We start from the raw sequence: 22,582 nt of genomic DNA on the forward strand, positions 1-22,582 counted from the left end.
TTTTTAACGCATAACAAAAATTTGGACAACATTTAGCAAGGTCTATTTCTCAAACTGCCAAGGTAGTTGCACTTATATTTATACCAACGGATAGGAAATTTAATATTCTACATTTCTGTGTAATTTTATAGCCGTACGTAGATCCAGGACAACGCGAGCGCAATTCTCGCACAACGTTCACTTTTCAAAGCGTATGAAAATGTGCGCCTGAAAAAAAACTCGGCATCAAGGGGGTTAAAAAATCCACAGCCACCAATCCACCCCGTATTCACTGCATAACGCATGACATTGTTTGTCCTGCAGTCAGTGACCAGATGCCTTTCCATTGAACTCAAAATTACTAAGCTAGGATTGGATGGCTATTTTATGTATTATTACGATGATTTTAAGTTGTATCCTATGACGCTAACAGCACCTCACCTCAAAGACCCATATGTAAACCAATCAAATACAACATTAAATGTTTGTTTTCAACCGAAGACCTACCTGTTCATCTGCTGTAATCTTCATCCACGTCCATTGATCCTTTTATCCATATACAAATGTTGCCATGTGAGTTGTTTATGACTCTTTAATTAGGGTTACTATGGCAACTCTTTCACAGTTATGCCAGTTTTACACCTACATTGATTTATTTGCAGCTGAAGTCCCCCCAAGAAAGACCCGATAACAGACTAATTATTGACCAAATGAAACAACCAAATGCAATGAAGGAGTCCCTGTTACGAGCGCATGCACGCACACACGCACTCACACACAACCCTATTATATAGATACCCATGAAGATCCGGGTTAGAATGTGCTTTCAGTAACCCCTGCTTGTCGTAAGAGGCGACTAACGGGATCGGGTGGTCAGGCTCGCTGGCTTGGTTGACACATGTCATCGGTTCCCCATTGCGCAGATCGATTCTCATGCTGTTGATCACTGGATTGTCTGGTCCAGACTCGATTATTTACAGACCGCCGCCATATAGCTTGAATATTGCTGAGTGCGGCGTAAAACTAAACTCACTCACTCACTATTATAGAGATACAATATTCATCAATGTTACCAAGTCACAAGCCTTATACCAATGATAGCAGTCTGTAAATAATGAAGTGTGGAGCAGCCAGTGATTGACATCATGAGCATTGAGCATTAGGATACAATGACACGTGTCAACCAAGTCAACGAGCCTGACCACCCGATCCTGTTAGTCGCCTCTTACAATAAGCATGGGTTGCTGAAGGCACATCCTAACCAGGATCTTCATGACTTACTTGAGGCAGAGTCACGGAGGATTCCATCATCATCCAAATCGAAATCATCACTCATGCCAAGGAATGCCATCTTGATTGTCTCCCGTTGTGTCCTTGACCCGACGTCTATATCCAAGGCCACCGTTCACGACTCGTCATCTGTAACAAGGTTGACATTTGTTCACTATCAAACATTAAACCTGTAATATTGTATTTTCCTAATACAATGTATTTCCTAAAAAATTATGTGATAAAATTGTTTCAAAATTTTCTAAACTAAATTTAATGATGATAAAAATATAAAGATTCATTTCCAGTTCTATACTACAATATATCCTTGTTTTTAATACCAGACCAGAACAGGAGGTGATCTGGCTAAACAGTACAAACATATTTCAACACACAACACATTGCCAGTTTCAATGTGTGAAGCCCATTTCTGCTGGTGTCCCCCGCCGTGACATTGGTTGAATATTACTTAAGATTGGCATAAAACTCACTCACTCATTCACTCAGAGGCTGTACATGTAAACACGATAATCATATGGCACAACTCTGAACGGCAGGGTGTTTTGATTGACAGTTAGCTCAACTGGTAACTGACAACTCAAAGTAGAAGGTAAGTCCGCTGTAATTGGGCTGCCAACGTGTAATTAACTTCCCTATCTCAGGTTCCATCTTCACAATGTAGAGGGAACGTTTCAAAAACCAGTTAATGACTTTTTTTCTTTTACGCCCTATTTAAATCAATTGTAATGCTCATTCCGTATTGGACAAAACTATATTTTTGCACATCAGTGAGAAAAAAAGTACATTTCTTAACCAAATTATTTATTATACCATTTAAAGCACCACCACAATGTCTAATTTCAAACATTTTCGTTCTTTTTCTTTTATGTTGTGAGCTGGGTTTTGTGTTACTTTCAGTCATCCAAAGAAATAACATGGTGGAGGACATAAGAAATAATTTCACACACCTTGGAGAACTGAATCTAGGCCTTTGGTGTGACGTATCAAAAACATGGAACACTTGGTTACCTACACAACCCTGGTCAATTGGATGGAAAATGACCATTTGTAAAAATGACAAATGACTAAATATCATTTCATACAAAAGCATTCTCCGAGTATATTTTTACATAAAAAACAAAGCGCAATTTAAACATGTAAAACAAAAATCAGAATTATTTAACAAAACATCAAGCTTGATGCCTGATATAATAAAAACAAACAAAATATAAAAAATATAAGCATTGACTGCAATACTTTTCTCCAGTAATTCATGAATACAAAAAATCAATCAAATCAATTCTAATATGAACAAATATGTCCACCATAACAATGTCACAGGCTGCTTTTTTATTCATTAACAGAAGCGCAGCCAATACTAAAGAATCAATTATGTTATTCAGCAAAATGATGAAGCACGATCCCCGCCCATTCTATTTTTAGTCAGTCAAGAATATCCAGTGGATTAGGCACAATTGGAAACAGCCTTATAGATCTTCAGAAAATGAATTAAAAGATTTGCTTTATGTGCAAACATAGATATTAAACATTGTTTGACAAAATGTTTACATTTTCATTTATAGACAATATATATCATCTAACAATCATGACATTGTATGACAATGTTTTTATTTTCATTTACAGACTATATATATCATCAATCAATCAAGACATTGTATGACAATATTTTCATTTTCATTTATAGACTATATATATCATGATTGACAGCAAATCAGCATTTAAAATTTTTTCACTCAGTTTACAGATCAGTTATTTAATAATGGTTTTCAGTTTCCATCAAAATGTATCAATGATTTATTTTCCTTTGCAATACATGTGTTACAATGATTTCAGTCTTTGAGAATCATGACTCACTGATCAAATTTTTTACTACACCAGATGTTCACCTTTAAAAGAATTACCATACCTTTCTAGTTTACAAGCTTCAACAGAATTCAACATTTTGTCATTACTATAGTCCGTTTGGCCCAAAAGCGGACCGATGAATTGAACACCTGGCTGTCCCTTTCTCTGCACTCCTCCTTCGTAACAAATAGTGAACTGTGTCAAATTTTTAATGATACTTTGTTAAACAACTTTTTTATTTTTAGGACATAAATTCTGCAAAAACCTCACAGAGTTGGTCTGAGGTTTTGATTATGATCAGTGTTTCATTGAGTATTTTATGTTTATTAGTTTTCGAGTTAGATTGCAATTCATCGGTCCGTTTTTGAGCCAAACGGACTATAGACACAGGAGAGTAGCATAGTCCACATAAAGTCCATGAGATATATCAGACTTGTAGCTTCTGACAACACTTAAGTCCGACAGCATGACATAGCTACTTGTGGCTTACTGCCCCGAGACAAGTACATAACAGACACAATGTAACCAGGAGCTTCAAGGACAGACTCGGCTATCACCTGGAACACGGGATCTTCCTGGAGGACTAGCTGGCCTTCTCGGAGATAGAACATTGGATCTTGGTGATCTACGTATCCTGAGAGCTGGTCTATCTCTTGAGATAGAACATTGGTCAGCTGAACACCTGATCTTGGTGATATACGTATTCTTAGAGCTTGTCTATCTCTGCAGACAGAACATTGGCCAGCTGATCAACAGATCTTAGGGATCTACATATTCTTAGAGCTTGTTTATCTCTTGAGATAGAATATTGAACAGCTGATCACCAGATCTTGGTAATCTACATATTCTTAGAGCTTGTCTATCTCTTGAGATAGAATATTGAACAGCTGATCACCAGATCTTGGTAATCTACATATTCTTAGAGCTTGTCTATCTCTTGAGATAGAATATTGAACAGCTGATCACCAGATCTTGGTAATCTACATATTCTTAGAGCTTGTCTATCTCTTGAGATAGAATATTGAACAGCTGATCACCAGATCTTGGTAATCTACATATTCTTAGAGTTTGTCTTTCTCTGTCCATGAACACGTTTTGTTTCTTTTGTCGTTTACACTATATGATGGACAATCCAGTGATCAACATCATGAGCATCGATCTATACAATTGGGATATGATGACATGTGACAACCAAGACAGCGAGCCTAACCACCTGATCCCGTTAGTCGCCTCTTACTTCAAGCATGGGTAGGTGAAGACCAATTCTAACCCGGATCTTTACACGTTCATTAACACATCATTTAAAATAAATCATCGGTTGTCAATCAGCTGAGGATATAACATGTACAAAAGACAGGTCCTCCAGTACATATAAAAGTGGACTACTTGGACTTATTGCCACATCAGCAAGTTTGTAGCTATTCACTGTGAACTTTCTTTCATAAGTTCAAAGAATTGATGGTAGACCTGTACAACTGGACCCTTGTTGCGACAAATCCAGTAGAAGATGTAACCTAGGCAGGTGGAGGTATTGGTTCAAGATAGTCGATTCAGCCCTTTCTTCAACAGCAGTGTCAGCATACCATAAGTTGACACGGATGTAGAGCAACTATACTTGTGAGACAAGACCCTGTTTGCCAATTGATCTCAACACTACCAGACATTACACCAGAGATGCCAATCCCAAAATAGTAGATTCAAGGATCAAAATTAGTAGTTTGACCATAAAATTAGTAGTCAACTAAATATTTAAAATCATGATGAATTCTGAGAAATATAATATGACACTAATCAAGAGCGAAGCTTTAATTTCACATACCTCCAACAGCGGATTTCCAAATTATCAGCATTACATTTCTTCTTGTCGTATCTTTTTGACGAAAATGTATTTAATCGACGAAAATATGTTTTTCTCTATATCTGACTTTTAATGAATTTTCTTCAAATTTCGTAGAATTTCTAGTGCAATTGTATTGGAGTAGTTTGAGGCTAATATTTCTAGTGACTATGATAAAATCGTAGAGGTTGGCATCTCTGTAACACCTATAATTTTACAAGCACCTGTGACGACCGAATCTAAATTCATATTGCGGGACAAGATCCTGTTTCATCAAGCGATCTTATTGTTGTCGTTACATGCTAACAGTTGAAGCCCATTTCTGGTGTCCCCCGCCGTGATATTGCTGTAATATTGGTAAAAGCGGCATGAAACCATGCTCACTCACTCACTCACTCACTCACTCACTCACTCACGTGCATACAGTTCCAAGGACAGCTGCTAGTGGGCTTACAAAAGTGAGTGAGTGAGTGAGTGAGTTTAGTTTCACACATCATGTCCAGTTTATAAAAGATTAACTGTACTTTAAATAAATGTTAACACACTGTTAAAATATTGTTTGAAACTGCCTTAATAATTATAATCAACTACTTAACATGTGGAGAGGCAAGGCAGTACAAGTGCACTAATTGTCCTGTTGGAGAAATTTAAAAAACATTAAAAACTTTGATTTTTAATAATATAAAAACTATAACAAGTCTTTTTGATTTCACACTCTCATTTTGTACTTTTGATCAGAAAATCAAGTAATAAATAGAAAAATGACTAGTACAGTAACTTCCCCCACTGAATCGTCTACGACCTCCATACAAACAGCCTTCACCAGACAGGCAATCAACCCATATATTTATATGTGAAGTAACATAAGTGTGGTTAAATGTTCTGCTTGAACAGCCATACAGAAAACCAGGACACATTATACATCTGTTATCAATACTCCTCAGATTAAACTCCAATCAATAGACGCACAAATTACCGGAACACTCAATATGAGATGGCGTTCATGTTACACAGTGATTGGTCACGGTTCTTTCGGCTTGGTCAGACATTTCTGGTTTTCTGGACGTTTTCTATAGTACCTGGATAGGCCAGACCAATTTTATTTTTTGTTTAACGGATCTGCCTGTCATATCTTTTCAAGAATAAGAAAAGAATAAATAAATTTCCAAGCTCAAAAATATAATCCTAATGTTTTTATTGGCCAGAAATGTAAACTTACAAGAAATTTATTTTCAGATTGTATTTTCCTCCATATACACTTCACAAATTGACAAAAGTAAACTACTTTTAGCATTTAAAAGGAATATTACTTTGACTGGTTATTTTTTAATTTTTTTCCTCACCCTGCCTTTAGGTTTTCTGAGGACAAAAATCTGCAAAACAAGAAATAAAATTGGTCTGGCCTTAACAAGACCTGCTGACCAAAATCATTTCTCACATAAGACAACATTTGATGCCAATAACTCTCTTCCCACTAACTTCTCTTACTAGTGAAGAATATTGTGATAACGAAGGAATATCTTGATAATAAAGGAATATTACCCTACATCTCTACTGCTTTACCTCAAGGCCATACCTTGTAATAATGTGGGGGGTGGCAGGGTAGCCTGGTGGTTAAAGCATTCGCTCATCACGCCGAAGACCCGACTTTGATTCCCCACATGGGTACAATGTGTGAAGCCCATTTCTGGTGTCCCCCGCCGTGATATTGCTGGAATATTGCTAAAAGCGGCGTTAAACCACTCACTCACTCACTCACTGTAATAACGTGGCATGGTATAGACTTAAGCTCCCTCTGTTCTGGGTATCTTGTAGGAGTGAGTGAGCTGGATATTACACAGCTTTGAACGGTATAGTTGTTATATCGCTTGACTGATTACTATGTGAACAAAGCTTAAGGTTGACATTGAAGCTTTGGTGAGGTGAGAATGTGTTCAACATGTTTGAATTTCTATACCTACTAACGTGCATGTATGTGTTTGTGTGGCTGCTTGTACACATCCAGATATACGATGCTACAGTTGAACATAATTATCCCACACAGGCATATCCTACAGACACTGAGACGACGAGTTCTTGTGTTATCACTGTATCCCAAGTGACAGGCAAGGTAAAAACAAGTACCATCTTTTGAAATCATTTTGTATGACGTCACTGGGGATTGAACCCCTAGCCTTCAGCTGCCTTTACACGTTTTATTATTATTATAGGATATTTATATAGCGCACATATCCACACAACTAGTACATGTTGAAGGCGCTGTTGTTTTTTTCCCTAAATCATTGGATGTCAGTCTCAACAGCACATCGTATTATCAATCTCAACTCCCTTGGGGTCATACAACCCTTGCAGCCACTAGGCACACCAAGTTCTAGCGGCTTTCCCATCCTTACAGGGTACCCACTTCAATGGCAAAGCAAACATGGTATTGAAGGACCAAGGATCATAATCAGAGTAGATCCAGGAACAAAACCACAACAAGATCCTGGTGTAACAAAGGGAGACAAATCTGTTTGCAACATGGGATAGCCAACCAAGGTTGAGAAATAATTTTCTTACTACTCTCCATGATTAACAAATCATAACAAACAAGGTAACAAACATCATATTCAGATATTCAGCAAATTAAAAAATAAAACACAATGTAACACTGGTCACTGTAAAGCCACCCACCTCTCATTTCGCCATGTGACGTCTCATTTGTTTCTTCACAAATTATCCACCTTCTCACTAATTTATATTAAAAAACTAGCACTTATCTTTCTAGGACTTAAATAAAGTCCATCCAAGAACAACCACTTGTCACAAAGACATTATCAACCAATCAATACACAGGCAATATAACCAATAATCAACACGCGATCCGACTTGAGGTGTGACTTTACTCTATCTGAGCCACGGCCGAGCCTGACCTGCACATTCTCCCACTAACAATGGTGGATTAGACAGGTCAGGTAATACCTACATCACAGCAAGCTCTTACATTCAGCTGAGTCAATGTTACAACATGGATTATCCAGATTACAACTAATGACAATAAGTGTTTAGGTAGCTAGTATGTATCAAGTGGTATATAGAGTATTATCTTGTTCATGGTAATCTGTGCTAACGATTTCCTAAAAACTCACAAAGAAATTAAAAACATTAGTGTCAAGTGACAATAGAATATATAAAATACAGAACCTTGTTGTTTCAGACACCTCCGTTATATGAAAATCACCCAATAAGTGACATCTGACTTCATTTACTTACCTTACTGTAATTGAGGTGATGACCTATATTTTAACATTTTTTCGTTAGAAAACATTTGAAAGAAAAAAATCTTTGTTTCAAATAGGTGTAATGACATAGGACATGCTGTGGCATTCATGAAGGGAAAGTAACTCTACACTTGTGGATAAAGTCTCTCAGAGAATCTAAAATCCTCAGAATCAAGTCACTGTTATCTCACCTAAGATACCATCAGCTCTACACTGGTGTTAGATTAATTGTGTGTTTAGTGTCATTCCACACAAAGAGTATTGATCGGACAAAATGGTGACAATCACGCAGCACCTGCATCCTGCTACAAATGAGATTCGCTGATTGGATGACGATCAATAAACACCAACCAGTCAATATCATGTTTACAAGTGATCTGGTCATAGTGGTGTTCCCGATTAATTGAAATAATCGAAGATTTGTCGCAGTGGCCAAACGACCAAGCAATCGATCACATGTTCTCATAATCGAACACAAACGATTTTGGAACCGCTGTTTTAATAGAGTTTGAAATACTTGATGATGGAACATATTCAGGACGTTGTCCGTGTTTAATTCTTAGAAACTCACCTCACTTTCTGAAAAGTCATGACTGAATATTTCTTGAAGAATCTTGGAAGTTAATGTTACAATGGAACTGAATCATTTTACACTGGATGTGAAATTTGCAAATGTAATTTGTGCAGTTTCTAAATAAAACAAAAAAACAACAACAGAGAACCAAATGTTTTTTTCTTTATACTTATCTGCAACTACAACCTGAATAGGAAAATCTAAAAAATGACGCTAACCAATTTTGTTCGATGATTGGTCGTTGGTATTGAACCAATCATCAATTGTGAGATTTCAACCAATTCCCAACACTACAGGTCATTCTTAGGGTACATCAGTCTGTCCAATTCGGACTCCACTTGACTCTAATACATTTTTGGGGTGCTGGTGTATGGTCCTGTGCATAGAGCTCAGATCACACATCAGTTGAAGTTAAGCACTGTTGGTCGCGAAGCGTCCGTAGATTTGGCAGCTTGACTCCTGAGAGTTTCTAGGACTAATCTGTCCTGCCCACAACGAAGCACCCATGTGGTCTCCAGTGAGTTTGTTCAAAATTGCCTCAGTTCACCCAGCAGAAAAATGGGTACCCGGTGGGTTAAGTCATATGACTACTAACCTCCAAGCACCTCACAGGCAGCTTGGGTTATCCGGGGTAATACTGTCCATCATGTTGTATACGCTGTATACATGTCCCTGCATGGTATAAGTGGCCGTATTATTAAGTTTGAATGAACAAGGGAGTAACATGTTGACAATTATTGAGGTCATCGTAACACATGTTATATCTGGGATTACGCTTTCACAGTAAAGTACAGATTCGAGTACTTTTGGAGGGGAGTCCCATTTGGGATTCGTAATCAAAGTGTGAGAGTGAAGCACCTAATCACCAGTACACAAAGTCAGACATCTAACCCACTCAGCCACTGCAGCTTCCACAAACAGGAAGTCAAAGCATTGGCGGATCCAGGGGGAGGGGGTTCAACACACACTCCACCCCACACCATGCACACACACCCACCCACCCCCCTTGAAAATGACTTAAGACCACATTGAAGTTAATGTTTTGCATTGGCCGGGCGAGGAGGAGGGTTCAGGGTTCCCCTGACACTGCACAGCATGCATGCATGCAAGCAAGCACACATGCACACATGCACACGCACACACTCATGCACACACACACACACACAGAGGGGGGAAATCCCATCTACAATTTCAACCCCCTACCCTAAGAGTGAGGCACCTGTTCGCCAATCAGGCATCTAACTCACTCAACCACTGCTAGCGAACTAGGTGCCTATCGCTGATGGTGTGGGTTCAAATCCTGGATGGGACTCAACCCCCCAAAAGAACCCCAAAAGACCACTTTCTAAATGGTATTGTGTATTCACTACTGAGATAAATCTTGGATCATTTTCCTGAGTCTGTTTATACTTGAGTCTGGGAAATTCAGTTTTATGTTTAGGTGTCCAAGCCATGAGCATTGGGTTCCCAAGTATATAAATTGGGGATCATTCTCCATTCCTTCACATAACAGAAACATATTGAAACAACATAAATAGATAAAAGAAATTGAATTTCATATTTTCCTGTCTAAAACAGATGAAAACACCTGACATGATTATGCTGAGAAAACACACCAGTCTATAATATTTCCTTGAACTGAAATGCCATACAGACAAGGTACTTACATGTACGTCTATTACTTACACATCAGTCCTTGTGCCATGCTTTAACAACCCTCCATGGTGTAAACTGACAGAGGAGAGAGACGATATATATAATATTTCCTTGAACTGAAATGCCATACAGACAAGGTACTTACATGTACGTCTATTACTTACACATCAGTCCTTGTGCCATGCTTTAACAACCCTCCATGGTGTAAACTGACAGAGGAGAGAGACGATATAGCATGTATACACCCTTTACAACCATAAGTAACACAATCAATACACCGTACAACTTGGAGTATGATAAACACCTATGTTGATATTTCACATTATTGTACGTATACATCACTCACTCGGAACCCATGTAATCCTTACAGAAAATATCAAACAAGCCTCACACAGAGACAGGAAGGATTTATAGGGCTTGGGCCACATATTCCAATTACAGCCTTTGAGTACAGTCTTAGAGCTGTGTGGACCCTGTGCGGAGTTCATCCTGTCCACACATACATGTATTCTAATTACAGCCTGTGTGTACAGCCATAGAACTGTGTGGACCCTGTGTGAAGCTTGTCCAGTCTACACACAGGTATTATCAAGGTAAGTGGGAATACCTGAGGGGCAGTATTATCATGATTATGTCATTGAGATGATTAGTATTTTGTAAGCGTTAAGGGATCTAAGGTGAGGAAAGGTAGGTCTCCCAGGGTGTCATTAAGCTGGTGTTCTTGGGGACTAGATAGCACTTCTACCTTGAGTGGGGCCTGATTTTACAGGTGAAAGTCAAGATGATAGGGGAGCGGAGGCAGGTTTAACATGTTAAGGGTTTATGTGAGGCATAGTTTGGTTGTTTAGCTGGTGGGATTTGTCATAAGGGTGGTAGGTAGTCTGTTGGGTTGATTGTAAACTAACTCTTTTGGCAAGGAAAATGTCAATGGAATGGTATTTTGGTGGGTGGTCCATGGTAAATTGGTGGGTGGTCCATGGAAGTTAATACATCTTGATGGTCGATATATGGGTATATTTCTGGATGGTCGATATATGGGTATATTTCTGGATGGTCCATATATGGGTATATTTCTGGATGGTCCATAGATGGGTATATTCCTGGATGGTCCATAGATGGGTATATTTCTGGATGGTCAATATATGGGTATATTTCTCGATGGTCCATAGATGGGTATATTTCTGGATGGTCAATATATGGGTATATTTCTGAATGGTCCATAGATGGGTATATTTCTGGATAGTCCATATATGGGTATATTTCTGGATGGTCCATAGATGGGTATATTTCTGGATAGTCCATATATGGGTATATTTCTGGATGGTCCATATATGGGTATATTTCTCGATGGTCCATAGATGGGTATACTTCTGGATGGTCGATATATGGGTATATTTCTGGATGGTCCATAGATAGGTATATTTCTGGATAGTCCATATATGGGTATATTTCTCGATGGTCCATAGATTGGTATATTTCTCGATAGTCCATACATGGGTATATTTCTCGATGGTCCATAGATGGGTATATTTCTGGATGGTCCATGGAAGTTAAAACATCTGGATGGCCCATAGATGGGTATACTTCTGGATGGTCCATAGATGGGTATATTTCTGGAAGGTCTATAGATGGGTATATTTCTGGATGGTCCATAGATGGGTACATATCTGGATGGTCCATATATGGGTACATATCTGAATGGTCAATGGACTGGGTATATTTCTGGGTGGTTCATAGATGGGTATATATCTGGGTGGTCAATAGTTCTGGGGGTGGTCATAGTCCATGGAAGGGTGGTCAAAGGTTGATAAATATCTGGGTCATCCATATGTGGGTATATATCTGGGTGGTCAAAGGTTGATAATATTCCTGGATGGTCCATAGTAGGGTGTATATCTGGGTGGTCAAAGGTTGATAATATTCCTGGATGGTCCATAGTAGGGTGTATATCTGGGTGGTCAAAGGTTGATAATATTCCTGGATGGTCCATAGTAGGGTGTATATCTGGGTGGTCAAAGGTTGATAATATTCCTGGATGGTCCATAGTAGGGTGTATATCTGGGTGGTCAAAGGTTGATAATATTCCTGGATGGTCCATAGTAGGGTGTATATCTGGGTGGTCAAAGGTTGATAATATTCCTGGATGGTCCATAGTAGGGTGTATATATATCTGGGTGGTCAAAAGGTTGATAATATTCCTGGATGGTCCATATGTGGGTATATATCTGGGTGGTCAAAGGTTGATTCCTGGATGGTCTATATAGTGCAGGGTATAATGGGTGGTCAAAGGTTGATAATGTTCCTGGATGGTCCATATGTGGGTATATATCTGGGTGGTCAAAAAGGTTGATAATATTCCTGGATGGTCCATAGTAGGGGTGTATATCTGGGTGGTCAAAGGTTGATAATATTCCTGGATGGTCCATAGTAGGGTGTATATCTGGGTGGTCAAAGGTTGATAATATTCCTGGATGGTCCATAGTAGGGTGTATATCTGGGTGGTCAAAGGTTGATAAAATTCCTGGATGGTCTATAGTAGGGTGTATATCTGGGTGGTCAAAGGTTGATAATATTCCTGGATGGTCCATAGTAGGGTGTATATCTGGGTGGTCAAAGGTTGATAATGTTCCTGGATGGTCCATATGTGGGTATATATCTGGGTGGTCAAAGGTTGATAATATTCCTGGATGGTCTATAGTAGGGTGTATATCTGGGTGGTCAAAGGTTGATAATATTCCTGGATGGTCCATAGTAGGGTGTATATCTGGGTGGTCAAAGGTTGATAATATTCCTTGATGGTCCATAGTAGGGTATATATCTGGGTGGTCAAAGGTTGATAATGTTCCTGGATGGTCCATAGTAGGGTATATATCTGGGTGGTCAAAGGTTGATAATGTTCCTGGATGGTCCATATGTGGGTATATATCTGGGTGGCCAAAGGTTGATAATATTCCTGGATGGTCCATAGTAGGGTGTATATCTGGGTGGTCAAAGGTTGATAATATTCCTGGATGGTCCATAGTAGGGTGTATATCTGGGTGGTCAAAGGTTGATAATATTCCTGGATGGTCTATAGTAGGGTGTATATCTGGGTGGTCAAAGGTTGATAATATTCCTGGATGGTCCATAGTAGGGTGTATATCTGGGTGGTCAAAGGTTGATAATATTCCTGGATGGTCCATAGTTGGTTGTATATCTGGGTGGTCCATAGATGTGTATATATCTGAATGGCCCATACATGGGTATATTTCAGGGTGTTCCAATGATGGTTACGTACGATAATTGATTTCACTGCACCATATTTAGACATGGGTATATATACTGAACCACAAAAGAAACGTTGCATTTCAAAACCAAATGCAAAATTTCTTGCACGGTGGCTAATTCATTCCATGTACAGACTATGCAACGCTTTCATCGATGCCCATGGATGCCACACACGATACTGACTTTGGGGTATCTTAATGGTATCATTTTTAGTGATTTTGTTTATGTGAACTCTAAATGTGATTCCCGAAAATGTGTACACCATAATTGTCAAGTTTGAACTCAATCCTCCGTTTTGATTGTTAATTAGAGTGAATTAAAGTGTGTGCTTTAAGAAAACGCTATCGGTGCGACATTTCTTTTGTGGTTCAGTATACAATATATACACGACCTCACACCAGAAAATAATCATGCTAATGTCAATAAAAGAGCTTTCATAACATGTTTCTGGATAGACAAGAATACACAGCCCTTTCCTTGTCTACAAGGTCATGATGTAAAGACAAACGCCATAAGTAATTCATAAGCACTGTCTCCATTTAAAAACACTAAACAGTTGTATTTTCTCAATGCTAAACAACACTCAACTCTTATAAAGTACCATATATTACCATAGATAAGCCGACCCCCTAACTTGACCCCTAAAATAAGTATCTAAATGGTATGTTTCGTACATAAGCCGAACCCCCACGATGGGGTCCTAATCATGGCCAACTCAGACCAAAAGACATTGGCAGTTACCGTCTTGGATGTAAAACAATAAGTATGTTTAGTGAGAATAGTATCCATTAAAGATCTACTGACCCCTAATGTGGGAATCTGTGTTTGTTTTTACTTTTCGATGACATAAGATCACTGTTGGTCTAAAGTGAATCAATTTTGTGAAATCAGTATATTATAACTTCGGTCCGCATTATTCACAGCAATCACTATCATATTGCATCTACTCACGCCTTGAAATGAAATATAGTTGATTGTAGGAAAATGGATATACATTGTACATGTATATATATATATACTATGTTTTGCTAAAAGTCATATTTACTGTAGCTGGACGATTACATGTCAACAAACTGTTTTCACTTTAGAAATAGCAAGAGGGCACAAATACCACACCGGTGAAAGGTCAAATTGTTCCGTGCACACAAATCCGGCATAACACCAAAGTGCTGCCGCATAACATTAGTTATGATTATACATATTTCACATTTATACAGCAAAACCTGAAATTAAAATCACAAAATGCTGGAATATATTTCTCTTGCAAATTTGATGTCCTCTGTGACTGACAAAGTCGTCTCCACTTGTTCATTCACACGAAATGATGTCATTTTCTTACTGTTCACCAGAAGTTTGACAATAGTGTTATCCTTAGACATGCTGACCCCCTTCTACACTCTGCTGTTTTGGTCTTCAAAGTTCATCTTATCTATGGTAATATTCGGTAACAAAAAAATACACTTTGTTCAAATGACATAATACACAGCAGCACAGACAAAACATTTTTTGTTGATAAGAACATTCTATTTTGCTTAAGTGCATGTGGGTATAAGTCAAGTATGTGAATGAGAAAAGAACGTCAGTACAGAGACACACGCATGTCCACACAGGCCACCAGCACTAAGTCAGGAACAACCCACCACATACACAATACAAAACAAAACTCTGGCATGCCTAGCTGGCGCTTCACCAACAGTGAGGGGCTCTACTGGGGGGCTTTCATATGAGCAAACATTTCTTACTTCATAGAAATGTTTAACATGTACATCGTATTTCACAAGAGGCAAGAAATAGTCACTGTACAAAGGAAACCATATATCCAATTTAACCAGACATAAAACTGTACTACATATAAGAAATTATTTGTTACAGACGTATTAGAAGTTCCAACTGTAGAGGGAAACCTTCCCCTTCCCACCCTCCTCTATGGAACATTACATCGTTATGGAAAGGAGTTCTTATTACTGTAGAGTTGTGACTATGCACTTCAATCTGAACATTTCTTCCTGAGGAGCTGCGAGACTTTTTATGCCACAGATACCCACACTGAACAACGTCACGATGGCCAGATTGACCAGGAACAACAATTAGTGACAGCAAGACTACTCTTCAACAACAACAACAACATGCTACACATACCATCACAAAAAATGTTATGACTGGCAGTAAATATTCCACCCTTTACCATTAACAACAATTAGTGACAGCAAGACTACACTTTAACAAAAACAACATGCCACACAAACCATCACAAAAAATGTCATGACTGCCAGTAAATATTGCATCCTTTACCATTAACAACAATTAGTGACAGCAAGACTACTCTTTAACAAAAACAACATGCCACACAAACCATCACAAAAAATGTCATGACTGACAGTAAATATTCCATCTTTTACCATTAACAACAATTAGTGACAGGAAGACTACTCTTCAACAAAAACAACAACATGCCACACATACCATCACAAAAAATGTCATGACTGACAGTAAATATTCCATCCTTTACCATTAACAACAATAAGTGACAGTAAGACTACTCTTCAACAAAAAACAACAACATGCCACACATACCATCACTAAAAATGTCATGACTGACAGTAAATATTCCATCCTTTACCATTAACAACAATTAGTGACAGCAAGACTACTCTTCAACAACAATAACATGCCACACATACCATCACAAAAGAAATTATGACTGCCAGTAAATATTCCATCCTAAAACCTTACCATTAACAACAATTAGTGACAGCAAGACTACTCTTTAACAAAAACAACAACATGCCACACAAACCATCACAAAAATGTCATGACTGACAGTAAATATTCCATCCTTTACCATCAACAACAATTAGTGACAGCAAGACTACTCTTCAACAACAACAACATGCCACACAAACCATCACAAAAATGTCATGACTGACAGTAAATATTCCATCCTTTACCATTAACAACAATTAGTGACAGCAAGACTACTCTTTAACAAAAACAACATGCCGCACAAACCATCACAAAAAAGTCATGACTGACAGTAAATATTCCATCCTTTACCATCAACAACAATTAGTGACAGCAAGACTACTCTTCAACAAAAACAACATGCCACACAAACCATCACAAAATGTCATGACTGACAGTAAATATTCCATCCTTTACCATCAACAACAATTAGTGACAGCAAGACTACTCTTCAACAAAAACAACATCACAAAAATGTCATGACTGACAGTAAATATTCCATCCTTTACCATCAACAACAATTAGTGACAGCAAGACTACTCTTCAACAACAACAACATGCCACACAAACCATCACAAAATGTCATGACTGACAGTAAATATTCCATCCTTTACCATTAACAACAATTAGTGACAGTAAGACTACTCTTCAACAAAAACAACAACATGCCACACATACCATCACAAAAATGTCATGACTGCCAGTAAATATTCCATCCTTTACCATCAACAACAATTAGTGACAGCAAGACTACTCTTCAACAACAACAACATGCCACACATACCATCACAAAACATGTCATGACTGCCAGTAAATATTCCATAATTTACCATCAACAACAATTAGTGACAGCAAGACTACTCTTCAACAACAACAACAACATGCCACACAAACCATCACAAAAAATGTCATGACTGGCAGTAAATATTCCATCCTTTACCATTAACAACAACAATTAGTGACAGCAAGACTACTCTTCAACAAAAAACAACAACATGCCACACATACCATCACAAAAATGTCATGACTGACAGTAAATATTCCATCCTTTACCATTAACAACAATTAGTGACAGCAAGACTACTCTTCAACAACACCAACATGCCACACATACCATCACAAAGATATTATGACTGCCAGTAAATATTACATCCTAAAAATCTTACCATTAACAACAATTAGTGACAGCAAGACTACTCTTTAACAAAAACAACAACATGCCACACAAACCATCACAAAATGTCATGACTGACAGTAAATATTCCATCCTTTACCATCAACAACAATTAGTGACAGCAAGACTACTCTTCAACAACAACAACATGCCACACAAACCATCACAACAAATGTCATGACTGACGGTAAATATTCCATCCTTTACCATTAACAACAATTAGTGACAGCAAGACTACTCTTCAACAAAACAACATGCCACACAAACCATCACAAAATGTCATGACTGACAGTAAATATTCCATCCTTTACCATCAACAACAATTAGTGACAGCAAGACTACTCTTCAACAAAACAACATGCCACACAAACCATCACAAAAATGTCATGACTGCCAGTAAATATTCCATCCTTTACCATTAACAACAATTAATTAGTGACAGTAAGACTACTCTTCAACAAAAACAACAACATCACAAAAATGTCATGACTGACAGTAAATATTCCATCCTTTACCATCAACAACAATTAGTGACAGCAAGACTACTCTTCAACAACAACAACAACATGCCACACAAACCATCACAAAAAATGTCATGACTGACAGTAAATATTCCATCCTTTACCATTAACAACAATTAGTGACAGCAAGACTACTCTTCAACAACAACAACATGCCACACATACCATCACAAAAGATATTATGACTGCCAGTAAATATTACATCCTAAAACCTTACCATTAACAACAATTAGTGACAGCAAGACTACTCTTTAACAAACAACAACATGCCACACAAACCATCACAAAAATGTCATGACTGACAGTAAATATTCCATCCTTTACCATCAACAACAATTAGTGACAGCAAGACTACTCTTCAACAACAACAACATGCCACACAAACCATCACAAAAATATCATGACTGACAATAAATATTCCATCCTTTACCATCAACAACAATTAGTGACAGTAAGACTACTCTTCAACAAAACAACATGCCACACAAACCATCACAAAAATGTCATGACTGACAGTAAATATTCCATCCTTTACCATCAACAACAATTAGTGACAGCAAGACTACTCTTCAACAACAACAACAACAACATGCCACACATACCATCACAAAAATGTCATGACTGACAGTAAATATTCCATCCTTTACCATTAACAACAATTAGTGACAGCAAGACTACTCTTCAACAACAACAACAACATCACTAAAAATGTCATGAGTGTCAGTAAATATTCCATCCTAGACCAGGAACAACAACTAGGGATAAGCAAGATTACTCTTTAACAAAAACAACAGCTATAATAATAATAATAAAGTGCACATTTATAATGCACAAATATCCACATTCTAAAGCATGTTAAAAGCGCCACATTATTATATTGTGCACTGATGATTCTCAACTCCATGGGGTGTATGCCTCAAGCTGCTTTATGCGAAGTTACAAGGTTACTACTCATCTCATCCTACTGGGTACCCATCTACTGAGGCATGTAAAGAATTCACTTGCGTAAGATTTGTTTGTTTGCCTGTTGTTCAACATGTGTCTAACACCACAACATTCTAACCTGGATCTTCACAGGTACTTGGAGAAGAAGATACCAAATGCCCTACAGTCTCCTCACCAAACTTGCAGGAAGCAAGTTTCCAAATGCTGTCACCAGTTGACAAAAACTCAAAATGACCAACGTAGCTAGACGTCACCGGATTTGTAACCTGTATGTTTTACAAGAACATCCTTCATTGGGACCATGTGCCACCCTTCCAGCCAGGTGACATTTGGTGACAATCCAACCTTTCTAATAGGCAGCAATTAATATTGCATACTAAATAGGTGGTCAGACTTTGTGGCCTTTGTGACTACATGCAATAACAATTAAATTGTGCTAATCATTGGGTTTGGTTTGGTTTGTTGCTGAGCCGCACTCAGCAATATTCCAGCTATATGGGGAAAGTCTGAAAATAATCAGAACTGGTTAGAATTGGTCTTCAGTAACCCTGTCGTAAGAGGCGACTGAGGGGTCAGGTGGTCAGGCTCGCTGACTTGGTTGACATGCTATTGTATCCCAATTACGTAGATCGATGCTCATGCATTTGATCACTGGATTGTCTGGTCCATACTCGACCTCTGCCATATAGCTGAAATATTGCTGAGTGCGGCATAAAACTTAACTCACTCACTCATTTATTCATCTATCAACAAACTTCCAATTTGGCTTTACTGGTTCTCTGGTTGTCTACAAGTTTTCTATTATAAGTACATTTTTGCTTTGAACAAGTTTTAAGGTGTCTGTTTGATGCATTACAATTTTTGTTGTTGTTGTTGTTGTTGTTGTTAGGATAGGAAATACATATTTACAGTTATAAAATCTGCTTTCAAATCTGGCTTGCTTAGATTACATACAGACTAGTGGTGTTCCAATTAATTGAAATAATCAAAGATTGGTCGCAGTGGCCAAACGACCAAGCAATCGATCACATTTTCTCATAATCGAACACAAACGATTTTGGAACCGCTGTAATAGAGTTTGAAATACTTGATGATGGAACATATCTATGAAGTTGTCAAGGCTGGAAAACGTGTTTCATTCTTAGAAAACTCACCTCACTTTCTGAAAAGTCATAACTGAATATTTCTTGAAGAATCTTGGAATTTTATGTTACACTGGAACTTAATCATTTTACACTGGATGTGAAATTTGCAAATGTAATTTGTGCAGTTTCTAAATAAAACAAAAAAACAACAGAGAACCAAATGATTTTTCTTTATACTTATCTGCAACTACAACCTGAATAGAAGAATCTAAAAAATGACGCTAACCAATTTTGTTCGATGATTGGTCGTTGGTATTGAACCAATCATCAATTGTGAGATTTGAACCAATTCCCAGCACTAATACAGACCAAGATGATATAAGTGGTACGTTGCACATGCTTCACATGTCTTTTACACAACATTCATGGCGATAATAAAACAAACTTTAAACACTAATTATTTTCATCACAAATATAAATGCTTTTGCTTAAAAACATTAAAAAATAAATGAAACCAAAAAACTGAGCTTTGAGATCATAAAGTCCTGACAACTGAAAATAAACACAAAATACCTTCCTGCAATCAGGATAATAAAGTGGCAGTTAGTCCCTAAACACTGCACGAAGAGCCCATGTTTGCTGTGCACAGGTCGACCTATAGCATGATTCAGGGCCATAAGAGCCACTGTGTGTATAGCGTGTAATTATATTCCAGACTGTTTACAAAGGCACCTACATTTAAATCACCATTGACAGATTGTTTGTTTTGGTCTGAACATTCTTGTGTGTTCCCAATCATCTGTCCTACCCAATATTTTTGTACCTATACTGAAATAATTTGCATGACTTTCTTATCAAATACGTGACAAGCACTAGGTACTGTTGCTCACATGTTACATTATAAGAGCTGTGAATGTTTTTTGGAGTGACGTCTTGAGCTAAAACATAAAACGATTGTAGGAGATGAACAACAGAGTATGAAATAAGGCCCCGTCCGACCTCCTGAGACGGGCTAGATTTCTGACGGATGGTATAAATTTACAGCTAGCCAGCCCAATGGTCTGGTAAAAATGTTACATGTTCCATACATCTGAATAAATTCACCATATCTTGGTGTCTGGTCAAACCCATTTGGGGCTGGTAACATTTTGAGGTTACCAGCACTAGTGTCTGGCTGGGTTTTTGGCTTATTTCATACACTGTGAACAAGTATAAATCTTCAGTAATCCATGCTTTTCGTAAGCGGCGACTAACAGGATCAGATGGTCAGTTGCGTAGATTGATGCTCATGCTGTTGATCACTGGTTTGTCTGGTCCAGACTTGATTATCTACAGGCCGCCGCCATATAGCTGGAATATTGCTGGCTGCGGCGTAAACTAAACCCACTCACTCATTCACTGTGAACATGTTTTCAATAATTTCAGCACAGATTTGATACCTGTGAATATAAGAAGGAGCTCAAAAAGTTGTATGACATGTTTATTAATTACAAGACAAGGACAAGGTAATGGTGATCCGATTTATTGAAATAATCGAAGATTGGTCGCAGTGACTAAACAACCAAGCAATCGATCACGTTTTCTCATAATCGAACACAAACAATTCTGGAACACTTGCTTTCATCAACAATATTTTTCACAAGGTTGGTTTTGTCTGTTACATTTCATAAGCATTATAAGCTCGTTCCAAGTCATGATTGAATTTATCTTAAAGACACCAAGATATTTATGTTCCTAACATACTAGTCATCCTTTAGAGATGTGAAACTTTGCCCAAACCCCCAAAAATAACTACATGTTTTTCCTTATTTTTTGTGCATTAACAAATTTCAATAATGACACTAACCAATTATTTTCGATGATAGATCGGTGGTAATGAACCAATCATCAATTATGAGATTTTAACCAATTCCCAACACTAGGACAAGGCACTGTCGTTCTGCAGGTACATTTCGAGAGTGCTGAAAATTCAATGAATTAACATTTTGAGCTAAAACTTTCTCTGAGTCCCCTTTGACATTGCACCTCCATACAATTAGCTAATGCCAATACTACAGCCTACGGCTCCATTCTAACATAAACTATGACAGTTCCAGTTCCATAGAATGGAGGGTCAGAATTTCACACTCAAAATAAGGTTAGGTAGTGGGTATCAAACTGCAGGAAATTTTTTTGTCAGATAAAAACTCCAGAAATGCTTCCATTTGTTGCCATTCGGAAACACCTTCCATACATTTCCACTCAACCTAAACTCATTCCAACTCTGTGGACAACCACTCCAGTTGACTACAATGTACCAGTTTTATGCTTGGAACAAAACCAAAACTACACTTCTACCCAGCACCAGTACCACAGCCTTAGCTCCGATCAACAATAAACTCCACACCCAATTCAACAAATATATTCC

The 22,582-nt window shown here is 37.9% G+C and overlaps 1 protein-coding gene across 1 annotated transcript in view; it reads right to left on the reverse strand.

The window, feature by feature from the left end:
* LOC124260706 (microtubule organization protein AKNA-like) overlaps nucleotides 1-22,582 on the reverse strand; it is a 62,568-nt gene that overhangs the window by 34,682 nt on the left and 5,304 nt on the right. Inside the window, exon 2 of the mRNA XM_046694992.1 lies at nucleotides 1,261-1,398. Coding sequence (XP_046550948.1) covers nucleotides 1,261-1,330 — 70 coding nt within the window. The 5' untranslated portion in view covers nucleotides 1,331-1,398. The remainder of the gene's footprint in view (nucleotides 1-1,260; nucleotides 1,399-22,582) is intronic.

Source organism: Haliotis rubra, unplaced genomic scaffold, assembly GCF_003918875.1.
Source record: "Haliotis rubra isolate DU_JTF1 unplaced genomic scaffold, ASM391887v1 Scf771, whole genome shotgun sequence".
Lineage (NCBI taxonomy): Eukaryota > Metazoa > Mollusca > Gastropoda > Lepetellida > Haliotidae > Haliotis > Haliotis rubra.